The 20,818-nt window shown below is 47.3% G+C and overlaps 1 protein-coding gene across 1 annotated transcript; it reads left to right on the top strand.

The window, feature by feature from the left end:
• Positions 1 to 14,050: 14,050 nt before the first annotated feature.
• Positions 14,051 to 15,966, top strand: LOC118832005 (histone H1.10). The gene has a single exon (XM_036739484.1). The coding sequence runs from the start codon at positions 14,272 to 14,274 to the stop codon at positions 14,953 to 14,955; it is 684 nt and encodes a 227-aa protein (XP_036595379.1). The 5' UTR covers positions 14,051 to 14,271; the 3' UTR covers positions 14,956 to 15,966.
• Positions 15,967 to 20,818: the final 4,852 nt, after the last annotated feature.

The following is a 20,818-nucleotide window of genomic DNA, read 5'->3' as shown; positions in this document are numbered from 1 at the left end:
ACTATTCTCCAGAGTTTTAATAAGAGCAGGTAGATTTATCCCATTCCTACAGGCTTTCCATCCCATTTACGTCTTAAGATAAATAGATAAGAAAGGAAGCCATTTGGTTTGGAGCCAGAGATCTCCAAGTAGGAATACTACGTCATCCGAAGCACAGCTGGATAGCTCTCTGGCTCCCTGGGAGCTCCTTCAGAGGCCTCACCATCCCCAGCTCCGTGGGTCCCTTTGATGGTCCTTCCAAAGCCCACCTCCCGTCTTTAACGTTTCTTTTGATGGATTCAGTCCCTTCTGAAGCTCAGGACGAGGAGAAGGGAAGCACTTAGTCCACAGGCCTTTAGAGAAGAAGGTGGGCCTTTGTTCTCTCTACTGAGGAGTCTTCTGTCCCACTCCCACTTCCCTATGGGCTTCTCACACAGAAGTACTGGGCACCATCTTGCCTCTCAGAGGCAAAACTATTTGCTTTCATTTCATTATTCCTTTGTGGAAAGAACAGTCCATAAAAGTAATACTACGAGGAAGTCTCCAAAGGGTTTGCTGATGAAATAAGACACCCTAACACCACCTGTCACTCCAAGATCTCAGGCTCCTGCTGCTACCCAATCGTAAAAACTGTAGGATGTATTTCACTGTAGAATGGGAACCGCCATTCTTTCCATCTACACTCTACTCTCCACATCCAATCAGCTGCCGAGTCTCATGTGTCCTAGCTTCCCAATATCTCTCCCACCTGTCCCATTCTCTGCACTAACAACAAAACCATGCTAGCTCAGGCCTTCGCTACCTCTCACCTGGTCTATTGAAATAGGTTCCTAATTGCTCTCCTGGCCCTCAACTCCATCCCCTGTCCCCTCTCTACTCAGCAACCCAAGTGATCTTCCCAAAGCCATTTGAAGCCCCTCCTTCACTCTAGTCTATCTGTAGAAGATAATCACACATTATTCCCCTCAGCATTCCAAGTCCCAGACAAACTGGCTTACCTGATGCTCCCTGGGGAAGACATGGGTCTTCTGACCTTTCCCCTTAGTTCAGTTCAGGTGTCTCCTCCCATTCCTGGTTCCCCAGTTGCTAGCGTCCCTCCCCCAATTAATTTATATTTTTTGGTGGGGAACATGGCTGAGGCTGGCAGATGGTTGATGATTAGTTAGTTTGGCTGAATTGCCTTTTGTTGTTGTTATAAGAGATGATTTTCTGAGTAGAAGAGGCGAGAAGGATATAGTTAGAAATTAAGGTTTATTCAAAAACAAAATATATCAATACAAGTAAAATAAATTTGTTAAACTGAATTGCTCTAAAGGTCCTAACTCTAAGCCTGATCCAGAAGTTCTTTGGACCTTAGTTTTTTCTCTCCAGCCTTGGGAAAAATCCCTGATTTAGTCACTGCAGTATCCCAAATAAATACACTGGTGATAGCCATGGCTAATTGGCCGGACACTCCAGTATTGCTCCTAAAGGGCAAAGGGTGCTATCCCTAGTTCCAATGTTTGACTTCAAAACATCCTGCATATTCTCATCCTCTTTCTTTCTCTAATCCTCTGTCGCTCATTCTCTTTTGCTCTCCTCAGTTTTCACCAAACTTTGTTTTCTCAAAAACACTTCAGATTTCTACCCTACCCATCATCAAAACTTAATTCTCTTAAGGACCTAAATCCTCTCAAAACATTTAATTCAATAATTTACAACTGTGTAAAAGACTCTGCTTACATTTCTGATAGAAATTTACATTTGCATCAGCCTGCTTCCACCTTGGCTTGGACTTTCCTCTTTTTCTACCCATAATAAATGTTTTCGAACACTCAAGACCCCACACTTACATCCCAACACACAACGTGAGTGCCCAAGCTGGCAGAGAATCCTCGGATTTCTGAATCGCTTTTTGGAAAAGGGATATTCAGTCACTTGGCACACTTTACAGAGGTAAAGGCTTATACTTAGGAAATGTTTGTGGTAGCAAGGGGCCCTTTTTTGGTCTTTGGGAAAATGGCTAAGTAATATTTCCACTGCAGTGACCCATGTTTATGCTCCTGGAGCCCAGAGGCTAACTGCTTTAGTGACTACCCCCCTCGCCCCCATCATACCTATGCTGAAAAGGAACATTTGTCCTCAGATCAGAGCTATATTTGTTCTAGTCACAGGTCACCTAGGTCGAAAGCCTGTGATGTAATCTGTCTTACTCCTCTCTTTGGTTCCCTGGCCTCGGCCACTTCTCCTTAAAACTCACTCTCCCAAGTGGGACCGCTTTTCCTGAATGTATTCAATGAGAGCTATTCTCTGTCCCTTGGAAGACCGTGAATCACTTCCTCTCATCCCATCTCACTCTAAATCCTATAGCTAATGACTCACTCGATACCTCATTCAACATCCCACTACTCCCACCATCACTGCTCCCATATACAGACTCCCCCATGTTCCTTCTTGTATTTTCACTCTTGGCACTGTCACATCACCCCACCCCCCTTCTAGTTTCTGCACCTCAGAAACATCAAACCCTTATTATGATATTCTCTGGTCTTAACTCGTCTCCTCTGGCTTCAATATTGTCATCTTTTTCTTCGAAGTTCCTAGTCCTAGACACCACAACTCTCCCCACCTCCCCAGAGAACCTAAACCTGCAAACCTTATTGTACAGAGGAAAAAAACTATGGACCAGAAAGTTTATATAATTGATCAAGACAGGGGTTTCAAATCAGATAAAAAAGGCTGGGAGATAGGGAAGTAGGAATATGGGTAAATACAGTAATGACAGCTGATAATGCTGACTGACATAGATAAATGACAGATAGATAAGAGGACAGACAGATATAGGGGATATGGACGGACGGACAGACAGATAGACAGAGCTTATTCAGTGCTTCCTATAGGGCAGCCACTGTGCTAGGCCACAAATACAAGCAAGAAAGTGTTTTGCCCTCAAGGGCTTACATTCTACTGAGGAAGCTAGGAAGGAAGAGAAAGGAAGTAGTGCAATGTGGAGATGGTTGGGAAATGACATGGAGGCCTGATGGTCCCAACTCAGACCACTGGAGGTTGGAATGATGAGTGGAGGCAAGATGGCACAGAGATGTTGTAATACTAATTAAAGTGGGACTTTTTTTTTAACTGTTTTCTCTTTTAGAATGCTAAAGTAATAAAGTGCCTTTGATTAAGCCTTATTAGGTGCAAAGCCTTGGGCCCACACCCTTTTGCTAACTAGGTGTAAAGCCCCAGGCTCACACCCTTTTGCTGATTAGGTATGAACCCTTCAAGCCCTAAAAAGGGTGTATAAACTCAAAGGTTAGCGGTTTTGTTTGGGGCTCACTCGTGGAAGGAATACTGAGACTCTGGGTAGGCATTGTTAAGAGCCCCCAGGCTTTGAAGAAACCCAGATGTTTTGTTTGGGGCTCGCTGGAAGAGTGTTGGTGTGGAAACTCTGGGCAGCCATCAGAGTCCCCCGGTTTTGGACAAACCCAGATGTTGATGCTTCTTTACTGGTAACTATGTATTGTTATAGATAGATTGAATTGTGTTATTTGCCCTGTTTACATAATGCATGTTTGTATGTTTGATTAAAGTGAGATTGTTAACCCCTTAAAATTGCTTTCCTTAGTAAAGCAGATCAAAGAATCTGTGCTGGCAGCTCTTGTTGCTGGTCGTGTTGGGTCTTACAGCCCTACAGCAGCTGCTAGCCAAATTGTTTTTACAGATTTTGAGGGAGTTGGAGATTGACATCGTGAAGTCGGCAGTAAATGGAGGCAATCACAAATGGTGAGCCCATCACATGCTACTTCAAAGCCTGAGCCAGGCCTAAAAGCCAGCTTTCCTGACTCCCCTGCCTAGGGCTGGTTCAATGAGGCTGTAGAATCTATTACTGTCTGTACAAAAATATTTATAGCAGCTCCTTTTGTGGTGGCAAAGAATTGGAAATCAAGGGGATGCCCGTCGATTGGGGAATGGCTGAACAAATTGTGGTATATGAATGTAATGGAATACTATTGTGTAATAAGAAATGAGGAACAGACGGACTTCATCATAAACTGGAAAGACTTATATGAACTGATGCTGAGTGCGGGGAGCAGAACCAGGAGATTGTTATACAAGATTACAGACACACTGTTTCTGTAAGGACTAATTTTGATAGACTTGACTCCTCTCTTCAATGCAAGGTTCAAAGACAGCTCCAAAAGACCCATGATGGAAAAAGCACATCCAGAGAAAGAATTATGGAGTCTGAAAGCAGATTGAGGCAAACCATTTGCTCTCTTTTTTTCCTTCTTTTTTGGTTTTGTTTCTCCTTTCTCATGATTCATTCCATTGGTTATAATCCTTCTTTACAACCGGACTATTATGTAAATAAGTTCAATGTGAAGGTGTATGTAGAACCTACATTAGATGACATGCTGTCTTGGGGGGAGGGAAAAGGAAAGGGAGGGAGAGAAAATTGGGAACCCAAAAACTTGTGGAACTGAGTGTTGTAAACTAAAAATAAAAAATAAATTTATTTTTAAAAATCTATTGCTGTCATTCTTTTCCCCTTGCTGCCTAACTAAAGTGCGAATTAAACTCTAAGTGCTCCACCTTCCTGACCTCAGAAATGCCAGGAAGTATTCCCAGTAGTTTGTATTACCTTGGGAAACTATATGGGAAATTCTTTACCTTGCCCATAAATCATGAGTTCTAGGATGGTAGATTCAGGGGGTAGCAGGGTTAAGGGAAGACTGAAACCAGAGACCATTTTTTTCTTTTTCTCTATGGCTTCCTCGAAGATGCCATCCCCTTCCAGCAGGCTGCCTTCTTGAGCCAGCTGGGGCCAGCAGGAAAGAAGGCAGCCCAGGGAGAAGGGAAGCCAGACTTCCTGAGAGTTGAAGGGGGAATGAGGGAGGGTCTCCTCATTCATCCTTGGCTCTGAAGGCCCTAAGGAAGCCCAGTGTCAAGTACAAAACCTTGTTTATTGGGTCCACAGCCAATTTATGCCACGTGACTCAGCTGTCTCCTCACTGTTGCCCAGCGTTCTTCCAATTTTCTCTCGTTTATTCCCCACCTCGTGCTCCTACAGGACCTTCCTTATTCTTCTTAAACTCCCAATGGTACTCCCTTTTCCCATCTAGTCCCTGTTTCTCTGGCGTTCAGCACACGATCTGCCTCTTACTTTGAGATGACCTAGGATTCAGCTTCCTCACCTGTCACATACTCCCCATCTCCTTTCCTGCTATCCTTTCTATTGCTAACTCCTTCACCCCAGACAAGCCAGCCTCGAAGAAACAAGGGAATCAAAATAGCAAAAAACAAAAACCCCCAAATTCACAGAGCCCAGGTTAAGAACCCCTGCCTTAGACCCTGACAGGGAGAGCCCAGGATCCTGAGCTCGAGAATCCTGGGAACAGCTGCACCCACAAGTACCATCCTGAGATTCAACCCTTGTGAAGATATCTGTTTGAGAATCTCTAGTGAAGACCCAAAAAAGAAAGCTCTCCCCACCCAAATCCTTGGCCCCGGCAAATGGTTTAACATCAGAAACATTTAGGGCTTCGTCAGTGGAAATGACATGGAAGAAGATGCATTACTACCATAAGCTGTGCTGCTGTATCTTAAAGACCATGGAGCCTTCCAATCTAGCTTGCCTCCGAAACCTCCTGGATGTGCTGCTTTCCCCTATTAACCTGTGAACTCCTTGAGAGCTGGGACCAATAGCCATTCCTTCATTCATTCATTCTTTCATTCTTTCATTCTTCAGTGTATCCTGGTACTCCTTTTCCACCAACAAACCTGCTCAGATCAACCATATCCTTTTAACCCACATAGCTACCAGGGGGGGAGCTCGAGAATAAGATTTCTATAGTACCTACTATGTGCCAGGCACTGGCTTAAGCCCTTTTATAAATAGTATCTCATTTAATCCTGACAAAAACCCTGGGAGGCAAGTGCTACCCCAGACCCAGCGTTCTATCCAAATGCCAAACAGAGGGGCTTTATCCTAAGACCATTAGGGGGCTGGGAGAGTGCCCTGGTCAGCTCTTTCTTTCAGGAATGTCAACATGGCTGTGTGAAGCCTGGGTGGGAGAGAGGATCTATATGCCTGGCACAAGGTGTGCTCATTGAATCAGTCGGAAGGCTACTGTAGTATCTAGGCAAGAAATGGCAAGGTTTTTCCAGAGCCTGGGTGAGTAGAGAGCAGACAGAGGCCACAGAGCCAGAGCTGACTTGTCTTAGCGACTAACGGGATAGGGGGGAATGAGGGAGAGGGAAGAGCCGTGGAGGACCCCAAGGCGCAGAACCCGGGTGAAAGGGAAGGGAAAGGAATAAGCTTTTACATATTTTTAAGAAAATATTTATACATGTTATTAAAACATTTTAAGCACTTTTACAAATAATATCTCATTTGACGGTCATAACCACCCTGTGAGGTAGGTGCTATTATTATCCCCCATTTTACAGATGAGGAAACTGAGGCAAACAGGGTTCAGTGACTTCCCCAAGGTCACACAGCTAGTAAGTATCCGAGGCCTGATTTGAACTTGGGTCTTCCTGACTAGGGTGAACAAAAGGATGGTGGTGTATCAGAATAAGGAAGCTAGGAGGAGGTGTGGACTATGCCAGAGATATACTGAGTACTGTTTTGCATGTGTTGAAGGCTTAACTGCCCACACTTAGCGCCTACAGTTTCTCACCACCTACTCCTTGAAATCTGACTCCTGAAGTCCTTCAAGCTGCTGAAATTAATTTCTCCCAAGGTAACTAATGATTTCCTAATGGCTAAATTCAATAATCTTCCTCCCTTCCTCCCTTTCCACCCCACCCCCCCATCCTTTTCCTCTCAGATTTTTCTGCAGCATTGATAATGTTGACAACCTCCCACCTCCTTCTTGTAACTTTCTCTTCCGATGGTTTCTGTGTAACTAGATTGTCCTTTTTTTATTTTCCTTCCTACCTCAGCCCCAGCAGACTCATTCCTTGGTCCTCCTTCTCACCCCTGAGATACACTTACCTAAAGCTGAGCATACAAAAAAAGGGTAAAAACAGTCAAATATATGTTTATAATAATACTTTCCCCATTGATTTTACCAACCGCCTCCCAGTTTCTTCTCCTGCTTCTGTAATGACTTCTGAATTTCAAGCCCTGAGCTTTCTTCTGAGCTCAGGTCCTGCTTTTCCAAATGCTGGGTGGATAATTTCTGTTTGTATATCCAGCCAGCATAAACATCTCCAGACTGATGAGCCCTTTCCTATTTCCATTAATGGTACCACCACTTTCTGCCCAGGAAGGTCACAGACTTAAGAGCTCAATTAGCCTCTGTTGTAGAAACTGCTGTGTGGCCTTGATCTGGAGGTTAACTGTGTAACCTCGTATCAGTAAGGCAAGACATCGAGGATGACCATGAATATGCCTGTATAGTTCGGAATCACAAAATATAAGAGACTTTCCGTATAGAAGGCAGAAGTAAAATATTTATTCAGACACCGGAGGATCAAACATCAAAACCAGCAATTCCAATTCAACGTAGAAACAATTGTATCTAAGTCCACTTTGAAGTAACAGCAAGGAAATTAAAACACAGTATCACAGTGGGTGGGATGAAAGACCCTCATCAATTAAATTTATAATAAAGGGTGGGAACAGAAATAAATTTTATTCAATTCCCGAGAATTGGGCATCCTCTGCTAGCACAGAGCAGAACCAGCAAAGGAGGCGCTTTACAAGGGGCAAAGCACCAATAATTATACCTAACAAAAGGGAACTCCCACCCACCTCTGACCCTTCTCACCATTGGCTGTGAGGTAGGCTTACAATCTGAACACGAAAGCTAGACAAAGAACTGGGAAATTGAGGCACAGAAACTCCAATTCCCATTCCCTTAGTTAATGATTACAACTGAGGTGACATCTATCAATCTAAAGAAGGAGAATAAGATAAGGGGAGGGGGAGACCCTCTCCATTCTCTTACAGTACTTTTACTGTAAAGGAAAGCAGGTAACAGTGACCCTATTCTTACTGAGCAAATCTTTAAACCAGAACCAGAAGAATGAACAAAAAGTCTCTGGGTAAACTTTCCCAGAGGCTGAGCCATCAGACTCTCACAGCCTCAAAAATTTTTTTTTTACTTCCCTATTTCTTGATTTTTAAACATTTCTTAGTATAGGTAGAGATATATATTTATAAATATCTTCCCTGTGAAGTCTTCAAATTTTATTTACCTCACATAACAGCAAGGAGCCAAGCCATTCCATAACCTTCCCTTTTCCTGAGGGCCTTCCTGTAAACACTTGCCTCTCCCGAAGTTCTGAGGGCTTGCTGTTCTGAGAGTGCTTGCAGTTCATGTTCTCTCTCTCCCCCCCCCCTTTCTAGTTCTTTCTCTGTCTCTGTCTCTCTTTCTCTCTCTCCCCCTTTCTAGTTCTCTCTCTGTCCCTCCATCTCTTCTAGTTCTCCAACTCTCAGCTTCTTGGCTACCCTCAGGATATACATACATACATACATATATACATGTATATATATGTATATATATATGTGTGTGTGTATATATATGTGTGTATATATATATGTATATATATATATGTATGTATATATATATACACACACACACACACACACACACACACACACTCTTTTAGGGCCTGAGGGCTTCATGCCTAATCAGCAAAAGGGTGTGGACCTGGAGCTTTGCACTTTGTTAGCAAAAGGGTGTGGGCTTGGGGCTTTGCACTTAGTTAGCAAAAGGTTGTAGGCCTGGGGCTTTGCACCTAGTTAGCAAAAGAGTGTGGGCTTGGGCCTTTGTACTTAGTTACCAAAAGGCTGTGGGCCTGCCTACAAACAAGCCTCCCCTAATCCAGCTGCTCTTAACTAGCTCCATCTGAGGCCTTTTAAATGGGCAGGGAAGATCTTTAATCACGTTAACATCACAAACCTTGAGCAAATCACTTAACTTCTGTCTGCCTCTGCTCCTCTGCAAAATGAGGACAATTGTATCTGTCTCCCAGGGTTGTTAGGAGGCTCAAATAAGATAAAAACTTGACAGCACTACATAAATGCTAATTGCTGCTATTATTATTATTATGACTATGGTAGAGGTCTCCGGAAGTCCCTTCCAATTCTGAGATTCTGAGACTTGGTGAATGAAATATTAAGGACCCAAAAAGGAGCTATAGGGTAGTGGAAATAGAATTGGATTGGGAGAGGGAATCTCTGGGAATCTCCGGTTCTCTGAGCATACCCCTGACTAGCTATATAGCCTTGGTCCTCAGATTCTTCTTTGTCGTGGACTTCATGGCCCTGTCCAGCTGGGACAATCTCTGCCGCTACTTCAGAAAGGAGAAAGAGGATTGGAAGAGAGGTTAGACAGGAGAAAGTGGATAGAGAAAGAATGGAGGAGAGGGACCTATGTATGCATCCTTTAACTGGACTAAGAACCACTTTAGTCAAGATGTTTGAGTCTTTTAAAGGTCCGTCAAGGAGGAGGATGAGGAGATGGAACTGTCCTTTTTCAGGACTGGGTTCAACTAGCAGGCTGCAAGTCCCCTCCAACTCTGAACATGAGTGACTGACCCACAAAAGGGACCACAGTTATGATCATTGATTTCAATCTAGAAGGGACCAGACCTCATCTAACCTAATTTCATCTCACATATGGGAGTGAGGCCGTGAGAGGTTACAGGACTTGACCAAATTCAGAAATAAGTGCTCGGTGGCAGATCTGGGATTCAAATCCAGCTCCTAACTATGTGTTTCAACAATCTGGCTAGCAGCTTCTGTGGGGGTATAAGATTCACCCACAGCCAGCACCCAGAAAGCTGCCAACAGCACAGGTTCTTCTGATCTGCTTAATTAAGAAAAGCAAGGTGAAGGGGTTGACAACCTTACTTTTAATTCAGCATTCAAATATTCAGTTAGTTCAGGGGAAAAAAGCCAGCACCTGAACTTCAAAACAAAATGCAAATTACAAACATCAAGAGACTTTGTCTGATTCAAATCCCAACACATAGTTACCAGAGTTCAACAAAGTTTCAACATCCAGGTTTGCAAGCTGGAGGGCTCCTTAGCTACAGCTGCCCAGAGTCTCCTCATCAACACCATCTCCAGAGCCTCCGCACAAATGGCTCTGTCCTCCCTTCTTATAGGGCTTCAGGCATCATCAAACATCATCTGAATCACCAGAGCTCAGGCTCTGGCTATTGGTTCTTGAGTTGGCCCCTCTCCTTAGGACCCTGGGAGGTTCACATCCACATGGATTAGGTTAACACCTAATGGGGTTTGGGCCTGGGGCTTAGCACCTAGTAAAGCTCACTGAGATAAATTGAGTCACTCAAAGAAAACAAAGGCCATTCTGGTTATACTCCACCCCATGTTCTAGGATACATAATCTAATCAGCCATGTATCCTAGAACATACTTTGTGAACCAATTACAAAGGAAAATTAAACATATCATTCATAATAAAGCAAAACATATCATTCAGTGACATTCCCAAATACTGGTTTACAATTCAAATGTGAGCCACCCCTAGGTCCCAGCAAGGTAATTTCTTCAATCAATCATTCCCAAAATACTTGTTAACTATTCAAATGTCCACCCCTGGGTCAAAGCAAGTTAATCTCTTTAGCTCATAAAGTACTTCTTGAGCATCACCCTGCCATTGCAGGCTTTTTCCCACTACCCTGAGGCACAGGCATGCTTTAGTTAGTAAAGTCCTAAAGCAAACAAACAGAGTTCTCTTGGGGATATCTCCTCCCCAAACTGCCATTGCAGGCTTCCACGTGGCACCCAAAGTCCCAATTTCAAAGAAAGAGTCCAAACAAAGTTCTTTTAGGGTCTGTTCTCCCCATTAAGTTCCAGTCCCCGGTTCCAAGTCCCGAGGGTCCGATGGGCAATAAAGCCAACAGGGTGGGGTCCCTGGGGGTCCAAGGCACTTCCCCCACCCCAACAAAAGCAAATTCATGCCTCCCTCCTGGATCCCAAGCAGCCCAAGCTGAAGGGACCAAAAAGGCAGACTCAGTGCCTTGCTGCAAAGTTTTCATCTTGCCCCAGGGCTGGGCCTCAGGCTCCTGGGTTCCAACTCCAGCTGGCCACACCTGGCTTCTTCTGGAATCCCAATGTAGGTGGTTCCCCATCTTTGTGCTCACCTCACCAAAGTCAGCTGGAAAGCAGCTTACTGCTCCCACCTTTCCAAAGTTCTCATGCAGGAAGTCTTCTGCTCTGTCTGGATCAGTATTTTGGCAGCTGCAGTCCGCTTCTTTTTTCTCACCAGCCCCTCCTGCCAAATCTGTAGGAAGGCCATTCTCCAACTCTCCAAGGCCATTCTCCACTCCTGTTTCAAAACTCCATGTACAATATAATCTCAAGACTTTCACCCTTTCAGCACAGTCCTCCAGGGCCAGGCTTATCAGCTTAAGCCCTGGGAAGAAGGGATTATTCTCCTGCTCCGGGTCCCTGAGAAACCACACCCAGCACTTCCACCGGCCTGTTTTCCTTCAGGACTTTGTTGCTCCTGAGGCTGCACAGAACCATAGCCACTCCAAGTACAAAGAGCAATCCAAAAAACTGGGAAACATTCAACCAACCCAGTACCCCAACACGCCATGCTTCCTTGTTAAAGCCAGATCCTACCGACTACGCCATATGTTTAAATAATCTGGCTAGCAGCTTCTGTGGGGATATAAGATTCACCCACAGCCAGCACCCAGAAAGCTGCCAACAGCACAGGTTCTTCTGATCTGCTTAAGCAAGAGAAGCAAGGTGAAGGGGTTGACGAGCTTACTTTTAATTTAGCATTCAAATATCATTCAATTAGTTCAGGGGAAAACTCCAGCACCCTGAACTTCAAAACAAAATGCAAACAAATTACAAACATCAAAAGACTTTGTCTGATTCAATCCCAACACAGTTACCAGAGTTCAACAAAGTTTCAGCATCCGGGTTACAAGCTGGAGGGCTCCTTAGCTACAGCTGCCCAGAGTCTCCTCATCAACACCATCTCCAGAGCCCCCGCACAAATGGCTCTGTCTTCCCTTCTTATAGGGCTTCAGGCATCATCAAACATCATCTGAATCACCAGAGCTCAGGCTCTGGCGATTGGTTCTTGAGTTGGCCCCTCCCCTTAGGACCCTGGGAGGTTAACACCTAATGGGGTTTGGGCCTGGGGCTTAGCACCTAGTAAAGCTCACTGAGATAAATTGAGTCACTCAAAGAAAACAAAGGCCACTCTGGTTACACTATGCATCTCTTACTAGCTGAAAAGAGGGGCCTTGAGGGGTTAGAGTGAGAGACACCTCAGCTTCATGCCCTCCTACAATCTGAAATGGGCAATGAGGACTGGCCCTAGGAAGTAATGAGACCCAAGCCCTATCTATTCACTGGCAGAGAATATTGTACCCCAGAGTCTGAGAGGCTGAGGGGAAGTGGCGTGGGGATAGATGGAGAGAAGGGAAAATCGGACCCCACAGAAAAAAAGTCTATTTCCTTCCACCGAGAGGGCAGTCAGGGAAAGGGACAAAGCATACCACCCACTCCAGCTCAGTGCTGGGCATTGCCCTCCTCATCCCCTGGTTTGAAAACCTGGCCCTCTCTCTTCTAGGAATCTCGGAATTGGAAGGTACTTCAGGGGCCTCTACCATAATTCGCTGCTTCTCAATTCAGCCTCCATCCTCGAAGATCCCCGCCCCCTCCTTCATTCCCTCTCCACTTGCTCCCCACCCCTCACCATATATTGTTCTTCTTCTCCCCCTCCTCCCAACCCCAGATCTGGGCCCCTTGATCCTCCGTGCCTGTCTTTATGAAGTGGGAATAACTCCCCCTCTTTTCTCCCCAGGGCGCACGGGCTCCTGCCCTCCCCCCAGGGGGCTCTGAGGGTGGCGGGGTTTAGGATCTGGAGAACAGCGACTCACTTCCTCCTCCCATCCCTCCTCCACACTCCCCGACCCCAGCCTCAGACACCTAATGTTCCCCGAGACAGTCTGTCTCCCGGGACAGCCCAGGCTAGTCCTGAGGGTGGGATCCTCCCTAGGTTCAGCCGAACACGGTACTAGGCTGGAGAACTGAAAAGGGCTGGGGAGCATCCGGAACGGGCCGAGTACCGGTCCGTTTCCCTGGCTGGTCTTGTCTTTCACTGCCAAATGTCAGTTTTCCTTCTACACTGTTCGGAAGTGAGGGGGAGGCAGAAGAACTTGTGTGTGGTGACCCCCAACTCCCAACACACACACAGACACACAGACACCCACACAGACACACAACTCCCAACACACACACACACACACACACACACACACACACACACACACACACAAAATTTAGCAGAGGATTCCCTTAGAGAACTATCCGGCCCCCAGCCGAACCCGATTTTGGGATGGGGGTAGCAAGCGGAATATTGCCTGGGTTTCATAAAACGGAACACAAGGTTGGGGGAGGGGGAGGTTGATTAGTCAAGGCTTAGAAATGCACCCAAAGATCGCTGTCAGCGCGACTTCTCACGCACAGGCTCCCCTACATAGGAAGGGGGGGTCCGCTGAACAAGCCCCGCCAGGTTCTTCGGGACCAGTGTTCCTCCTGGATCAGGAGACCCCCCCCTCCGAAGTTTCTCTAGCTCAGCTAGCTAATGTTGCTCTAGCCTACCACGTGAGGGCGTTCACTGTGTTAGTTACAACAAATTAAACCCGGGGCAATTCCCCCGCAGAAGCCCCCCGGGACCGGGAGAGGGGTCAGCCTTCAGAAGGGCACTCTTCTCTCCCCGAAGCCCGGCTCCGATCCTGGGGACAGGGATGTCAGGGGACGATATTCACCCTGAAACAGGGCGCCCCCCTCCTCTCCCTCTCCCGGAGCATAGGGTGCGCCCTTTTATTTCCCTTTTCGGGGTTCTTCCCGGCCTCAGGCGGCCCCCAGCGAGGCGCAGCCCGGTCAAGCACCGCCCGCACTACGCGTTCGCCCCAACTCCGGGTCCGCAGCGGCGTGGTCCGGGGAGATAAAGCCCTAAGAAGGGACTCCAAGAAGCACAAGTTGGTGCTGGCCACGGACCAGGCTGTTGTTGTTCTCAACATGGTCCGCCGCCGAGCAATAAAAGGAGCGCGCAGGAGCCCGCCCCGCCAGATTCCGGCGCTCAGACACCCGAGCGGGAGCGTCGCCATAGGCTCCTCCCCAGCCCCAACCCTGCTGCCCAGCGGCAGAACGAGCAGCGGCCCGGGCCTCGCGCTGTTGCAAGCCGGCTCCTTGTGCGTTCGCCGCCCCCCTTCCCCGGAGCGCCAGGCTCCCATCGCCTTCCTCTTCCCCTCCCGGCCCCCCGGCTTCCGCGCGCCGCCGGCCACCAACCCGCTCGCCACCATGTCCGTAGAACTGGAAGAGGCGCTGCCCCTGACCCCGGCCGAGGAGGCCCCCGGCACCCCCGAGAAAAAGCCGGCCGGTAAGAAGGCCAAGGCGGGCTCCTCGTCGCTGTCGCCCTCCAAGAAGAAGAAGAACAACAAGAAGAAGAACCAGCCGGGCAAGTACAGCCAGCTGGTGGTGGAGACGATCCGTAAGCTGGGCGAGCGCAACGGCTCTTCGCTGGCCAAGATCTACAACGAGGCCAAGAAGGTGCCTTGGTTCGACCAGCAGAACGGGCGCACCTACCTCAAGTACTCCATCAAGGCCCTGGTGCAGAACGACACGCTGCTGCAGGTGAAGGGGACGGGCGCCAACGGCTCCTTCAAGCTCAACAAGAAGAAGCTCGAGGGTGGCGGCGACAAGAAGGCCTCTGGCTCGGCCGCCTCGCACCACAAGGCCAAGAAGGCGGTGCCCTCGACGTCTACCGCGTCCACCTCGGCGCGGCGAAGCGACAAGAAGCCGGCCAAGGCCAAGAAGCCCGAGAAGCGCTCCCACAAGAAGGGCGCGGGCGGCGGCGGGAGTAGCGGCAAGAAGGACAAAGGCAAGGCCAAGAAATCGGCCAAGAAGGCGTCTTCGTCCGGGGGCAAGAAGGTGAAGAAGTCGGCCAAGCCCAGCGTGCCCAAGGTGCCCAAGGGCAGGAAGTGAGCGCGCCGCGGCCCGGGTGGGGAGGGAGGGGGCGGACGAGACGCTCCGGGGCGCTGGGGCTGCTCGGCCGGGGGTGGAGGCGGGGTGCGCGCCCCGCTCTTCCCCGCCCCCCACTCTGCAAACTCCCCCTTCCGCCCTTCCCCCCGCCCACCCTGCGGTACCCAAGCTGTGACAGCCGCCACCCACCGAGTGCCCTCCCTCCGCCACGAACTGAGCGAGTCGACTGGGACCGAAATCGGGTGGAGAGGCAGGACTCGCCGCCCCGACGCCAAAATGGTTATTTTTATAGCGATTTGCTCGGGGGTGGGGGAGGGGATCCCGGTTCCTTTTTTTTTTTAAGCCCTTTGTGTAGGTTTTGTACTGTTTGTTTACAGGGCTGCCCTACCTCCGACTCCAGGACTGTTCCGGGCCTGAACCACGGGGGTCCCGGGGGCCGGGGGGGAATGGGGCGCGGGGATATGTCGGGATGCCTTCCCGAACTACCCTCCCACAGCTTGGCCTTCTCCGATCCCCGCCCCCGGCTGCTGTAGCGATTTTTTTTGTTGTTGTTTGCTTTAGAATTTTGAAACAGCCCCGGCGACGCCCTTATTGGCTCTCGCCATTGGCAACGGGACGGTCGCCATGGCGACGGGTCCTTGGGCTCCAATTGCTGGAGCCCGCGTGCGCGGGGGGAGGGGCGGGCGAGGCCGCTGGTTGGCTGCGTGTGTCCTGGCGCTCGAGAAGGGGGCGGGAGGGAAGCCGCCCCACCCTCCTCCCCCGGGCCCGGCTCGGGCGGGCTCGTGCCCCTCCCCTCCGTGGGGGTGGGGGGGGCTGGGGTGCTGGGGACCAGGGTTCCCCTACGCTGTGTGGGGAGCCCGGCGGGAACTTAATGCCTTTTGTGCGCAGTGTACAATCGCTCGGGGCCGCGGCCTTTCCGGCACGCAGTGGATCGGGGCCCTCGGCGCTTTCACTTGTCCTCTTTGGCCTTTTTACTATTTTTTTTTTTTGGCTCAATAAATTGTTTAAACCTTTGGTCTCGCTCTATCTCTTGGCCGGTCGAGCTGGGGTGGGGGGAGGGGGCGCTCCCCCGTGGGGCGGGGAAGGGTCTCGTTATCCCCCGACCGCGCAAGGACCCTCAATGTTGGTTCTTGCCTGTGCCCTGCGAGAGGGTCCGGTTCTGAAGCTTCCCCTTTGTTGGGGAATTCCTGGGCTAAAGACAGCCTGTACCTCACCCGTTTTTCCAGGACCCTGCTGTGCTAGCCCTTCATTTTGGGGAGGGGATGCTGCTGCTGGGGACGTCGGTAAAACGGGCGGCCTTCTCTCTTTCCACCTCTCCAAGTGCTCATACGCTGGCCCGGTCCCGTTACAGCTCTCCAAACATGGGGCGGGGCACCAGGCTGACTGCTGCGTTCAGGCGAACTTGTCTTTAAATCTTTGAGACAAATAAAAGCGGTCAGAAATAACGTGTTGTTTAAAATGCATAAAATACACCCTTCCCACCTGCAGGGAATAAAGGAGAACGGTGAAGAAGGGCTGGATATTGCTTGGAGGACCGGGAGTTAAATCCTCGTTCTGGTCTCCCAACTCCAAACCTTTGATCTAAGAATCCCCTCAGGGTGGGTGATACTGGTTGATTTAGTCTAAGTCATGAGGTGCTCTGTCCGGCTAGTCCAACTCATAGTTGAAAAAATCCCCAGCACAACATTCCTGGCAGCGATCATCCGATCTAGACACGGACGGGAAAATTTCCAGCAAGGGGACTCATCTTAAAACAGCCCATTCTACTTCGGGAGGCGCTCTTTGCATTTTCCCTGGTGTTAAACCTAAATTTGCTACTCCCTGTGGCAAAAGAAGACAAGCTGAATCCATTTTCCATCTGAAAGGCTCAGAATACAAAGCCAGCTCTCGTGTTCCCGCTGAATCTTAGCATTCTCCAAGATAACCCCAGGTCCTTGTGAGCCTCGGCTGACATGGACTCCCATAAAAATGCTGCTGTATCATACGCTGACTGAGCTTTCTGGCCTCCAAAATCCCCAGATATTTTTCTGGCACTGCTGTCTTAACATGCTTCCCCTAAATTACCGTGTATTTATGAAGTCCATTTTTTAAAAAAACTTAAGTGTAGAGTTTTTACCATATCCCTACTGGGACTACACTTTCTTAGATTAAAGCTAATATCGGTTCTATCCTGTCAAGACTTTCAGTCCTATCGGTCCTGGTACATTATCTATTTCTGCTGCCCCTCCCCCCTCATCTGTGGATTCAATGAGTGAGGATGCCACACCTTTTATCACAGATAAAACCAAAAAACTGCTAACCAGCAGGGAGCCAAGCCCTTTAGAGGACTTGTTAAACCAGACTACGATGAATCTGGACATTGTCAAGTTCCAAACTTTTTTTCCTACAAGAATAGCATAGGAGATTTTAAAATTAAAAATGCTTAAATTATGTAACATTTCTTTGATAGAAATTTAGGAAGGTTGTCAAAAATAGATTAGTCTGGCATGATGTATTCTTAGAGTCGTGCTTAGCTCTTCTAGAATTCTGCCCACTGACCATCTCTTTGATAATATATTCTAGAATTGAAACAGTAGTTTGTAGACCTCTGTCTTCCCTTTTTTGGAAAGTCCAGATAATGTTCTTGTCCTCCAGGCTCTCCTATTATCCACAGTCTTTCAAATGTTGCTGACATTCTGAATGTCCCTGAACTTAGGACAAGTTTTTTGGAGACAGAGTGACCAAAGAGCAATTCTAAAGTTTTTGCTTTGCCCAAAGGGTGGGGCCCTGGGGTTCTGACCTTCCTGGTTGTCTGGAGAGAAGGCAAAGTGCAGCAATACCACCTAGGCTTTGGCTACTAACTACCCTAGAGGCCTTTTTCTTCTTACAAGTAGTTTTTCAGCTTGATTCCTAGAATCCTCAGCTTTCCTTCCAGTTCTTGAGTTGAGCAGCCCTCATCTCCACCTGGTGACCTATCAGCTTCTCAAACTCAACATGTCTAAAGCTGAATTTTTTTTTCCTTCAACCCATCTCTCCTCCTGACTTTGCTATTTCTGCTAAAGGTAACTTCTTTTTAAAAAAAATTTAAATACTTACCAATTACAGCTTTTAAAATGTTTAACATTCATTTTTTTAATTGTGAGTTCCAAACACTGCTTTCATCCTGTCCCTCCCCAACTCCCAAGATGCCAAGCACTATATTGATTATATGTGTGAAATCATGCAGAACATTTCCATGTTAGTAATGTTGCAAAAAAAAAAGTGAGCAAAGTATATTCTGTGTGCATTCAAGAGTTCCTAAGTTCTTTGGAGGTGGATAGCATTCTTTGGGATGGCCTCTGACCATTGCTGAGCAGCCTCTTAATTTTCAATTCTTTGCCACTACAAAAAGAGCTATTATAAATATTTTTGCATGAATAAGGCCTTTTCCTTTGATCTCTTTGGGATACAGACCTAGTGTTATTGGTATTGTTAGGAAGGTATGTGTACTTTTATAGCCTTTCAAGCATAGAGTAACTACTATTCTTCCATTCACTCAAGTTCAGCAACCCTAGGGTCCTCAGTTCTTCACTTCCACATCCATCCCCTTCTCCATTTACACCACAACCACATCAGACTTCTCTCGATGGACTATGGCAATAGCTTCGTAATTGGTCTTCCTGCATTTAAACCCCTCCAAAGTGATAGCAGAGATGTTACTCCCCTACTCAAGAAACTTCAGTGGCTCCCTATTGTCTTTAAGATCAACAAACGCATCCCTTTAATTCTTAAAGCCCCTTCCTAAAATGGTTCCTGCTTACTCTACCAGTTGTGTATTCTAATTACCTTTAACACACTTTATAATCTAGTTAACATGTCCTCTCTCAATGCAATAGTCCCCCTCCCCCTAGCGTCCCCGTAAGTTTGAAATGTACTCCTTCCTCACCTCTTCAAATGTCTAGAACCCCAAACCTCAATTCTAGGCCAAACTCCAGGGCTATTTCCTTACAGCGATCTTTCCTGATTTCCCCAGTTTTTAGGTGTTCCCCTCCCTATCACTTTTTATTTATCTTGTGTATACTCACATATCTATCTTGTATTTACTTATCTGTGAACATATTTTACCTCATGCTAGTCACAGCTATTCAATAAGCTTTAAGTTTATCGAGGGTAGGGACTATCTTGTTAATATGTCTTTGTATCTAGTGCTTAGCATAGTTCCTGACATAGTAGGTGCTTAATAAATGCTTGTTGATTGGTTGATAGTGTAAATACTCCCCTTTCACAGAGGAAGAAACAGTCTTGCAAAAACAAGCGCTGGGAGCTGAAATTCCCAACCCTTGAGCTGTTCTCCGTCCATTTACAGACACCTCCACGTAGCCTGATCATCAGTTGGGAAGAAAGAATAGATTGAAGTCAGTAATACCGAGGTTCAGATAAACTCCCTCTTAAAACTATTAGTTGTGTGTCATCTGGCAAATCACAGAGCCCCCCCTCCCCCACTATCAGTCTCCTTTCTTCGGCTCTTGCCATTTTGCCATTCCCTCTTCCTAAATACTCTCTCGTCCTGGCCTTCCCCATCTTTTATTGGATTATCATTCTATCTGCCAACAAAGTGTGGACATTTCTCTGGCTCTGACTCTTCTCAGTTTCTCTTTCCTTTTTCCTTCCCATGAATTCAGCTGTCTTCTTCATGGAGAGAACTCTTATGTGGCCCTAAAGTCTTTCTTCAATTCATCCCAAATGATGAAGGTCTGATGAATATCTCCACCTGGATGGTCAATGGGCATTTCAAACTCGGTATGCCCAAAATGGAATTGATGTTTCCCAAACAATGCGTCCGTCCTCCAAATGTACTTACGTTCCCAAGGATGGGCATAACTGTTCTTCCAGGCACTCAGGTTCTCCACCTTAGTGCCATCTCTGATTCTTCCCTCTCATTTACCTTCCATATCCGGTCAGTTGCCAAGGCTTGTTGATTACATTTCATATTTGCCTCCATCTCTCTATCCACCCTGGCTCCACCCTAGTTTAGGGCCTCACTGCCTCACCCTGGTCTAGCTACTTCCCCTTCCCCCCTCTCTAGTCATCCACACAGCTGCTGTGTTGATATTCCTAAAACAGCTCTAACTGTTCAGCTAAAAGAAACTTCAGTAGCCATCTCATTTGCCACTGTGATAAAACAAAGTTCACATTCAGCATTTAAAGCTCTCCACGATCTTGCCCCCATTTAATAATAATAGCTAACATTTGTATGGCACTTAATAATGTGCCAGGTGCTGTATATTAAGCGCTTTGCAATTGTCTCATCTGATCTTCACAACAACCCAAGGAGGTAGGTGCTATTATAGATGAGGCCAACGGGTTAAATGACTTGCCCAGGGCTGCACAGCTAGCTAGTAAGTGACTGTCTAGGGCTGGTGCTAGCTAACCCATGTACCTTCCCACAATCAGTTCAACATTATTTCCTATGCTGTTCCAATACAATTAGCTTTATTTGCTCCTTGGACATGAAATCTTCCCAATTCCCTGTGTTCGCACCCCCATATGTGGAATGTATTCCCTCCTCACCTCAGTCTCTCAGAATTCCTAGCTTCCTTCAAAACGCATCTAAGGGGACTATTTCTACGAGGCTTTTCTTGATCCTACCAGATGTTAGAGGTCTCTCACTTTTGAAATTATCCTGTGGAGGGACAGCTAGGCGATTCAAATCCTGAGTTCAAATCCAGCCTCAGATACTACCTATGTGACCCTGGGCAAGTCACTTAATTCCAGTTACCTCAAAAAAAATTATATTGTATTTGAAATTGTATTACTTTGTGCCTACTTTTTGTTTATTTAGTAGCTCCTTATGGGCAGAGATGGTCTTGTCTTCATATCCCCAGGGCCCACAGGAGGCTCTTAGTAA

The sequence above is a fragment of the Trichosurus vulpecula genome, chromosome 9 (genome assembly GCF_011100635.1).
Source record: "Trichosurus vulpecula isolate mTriVul1 chromosome 9, mTriVul1.pri, whole genome shotgun sequence".
In the NCBI taxonomy this organism is placed as follows: Eukaryota; Metazoa; Chordata; class Mammalia; order Diprotodontia; family Phalangeridae; genus Trichosurus; species Trichosurus vulpecula.
The sequence above is the reverse complement of the archived record's forward strand: the minus strand, read 5'-3'. Positions and strand labels throughout refer to the sequence as shown.

Coding starts and splice junctions, on each gene's coding strand:
- LOC118832005 (XM_036739484.1), top strand. CDS start 14,272: ATGTCCGTAGAACTGGAAGAGGCGCTGCCCCTGACCCCGGCCGAGGAG.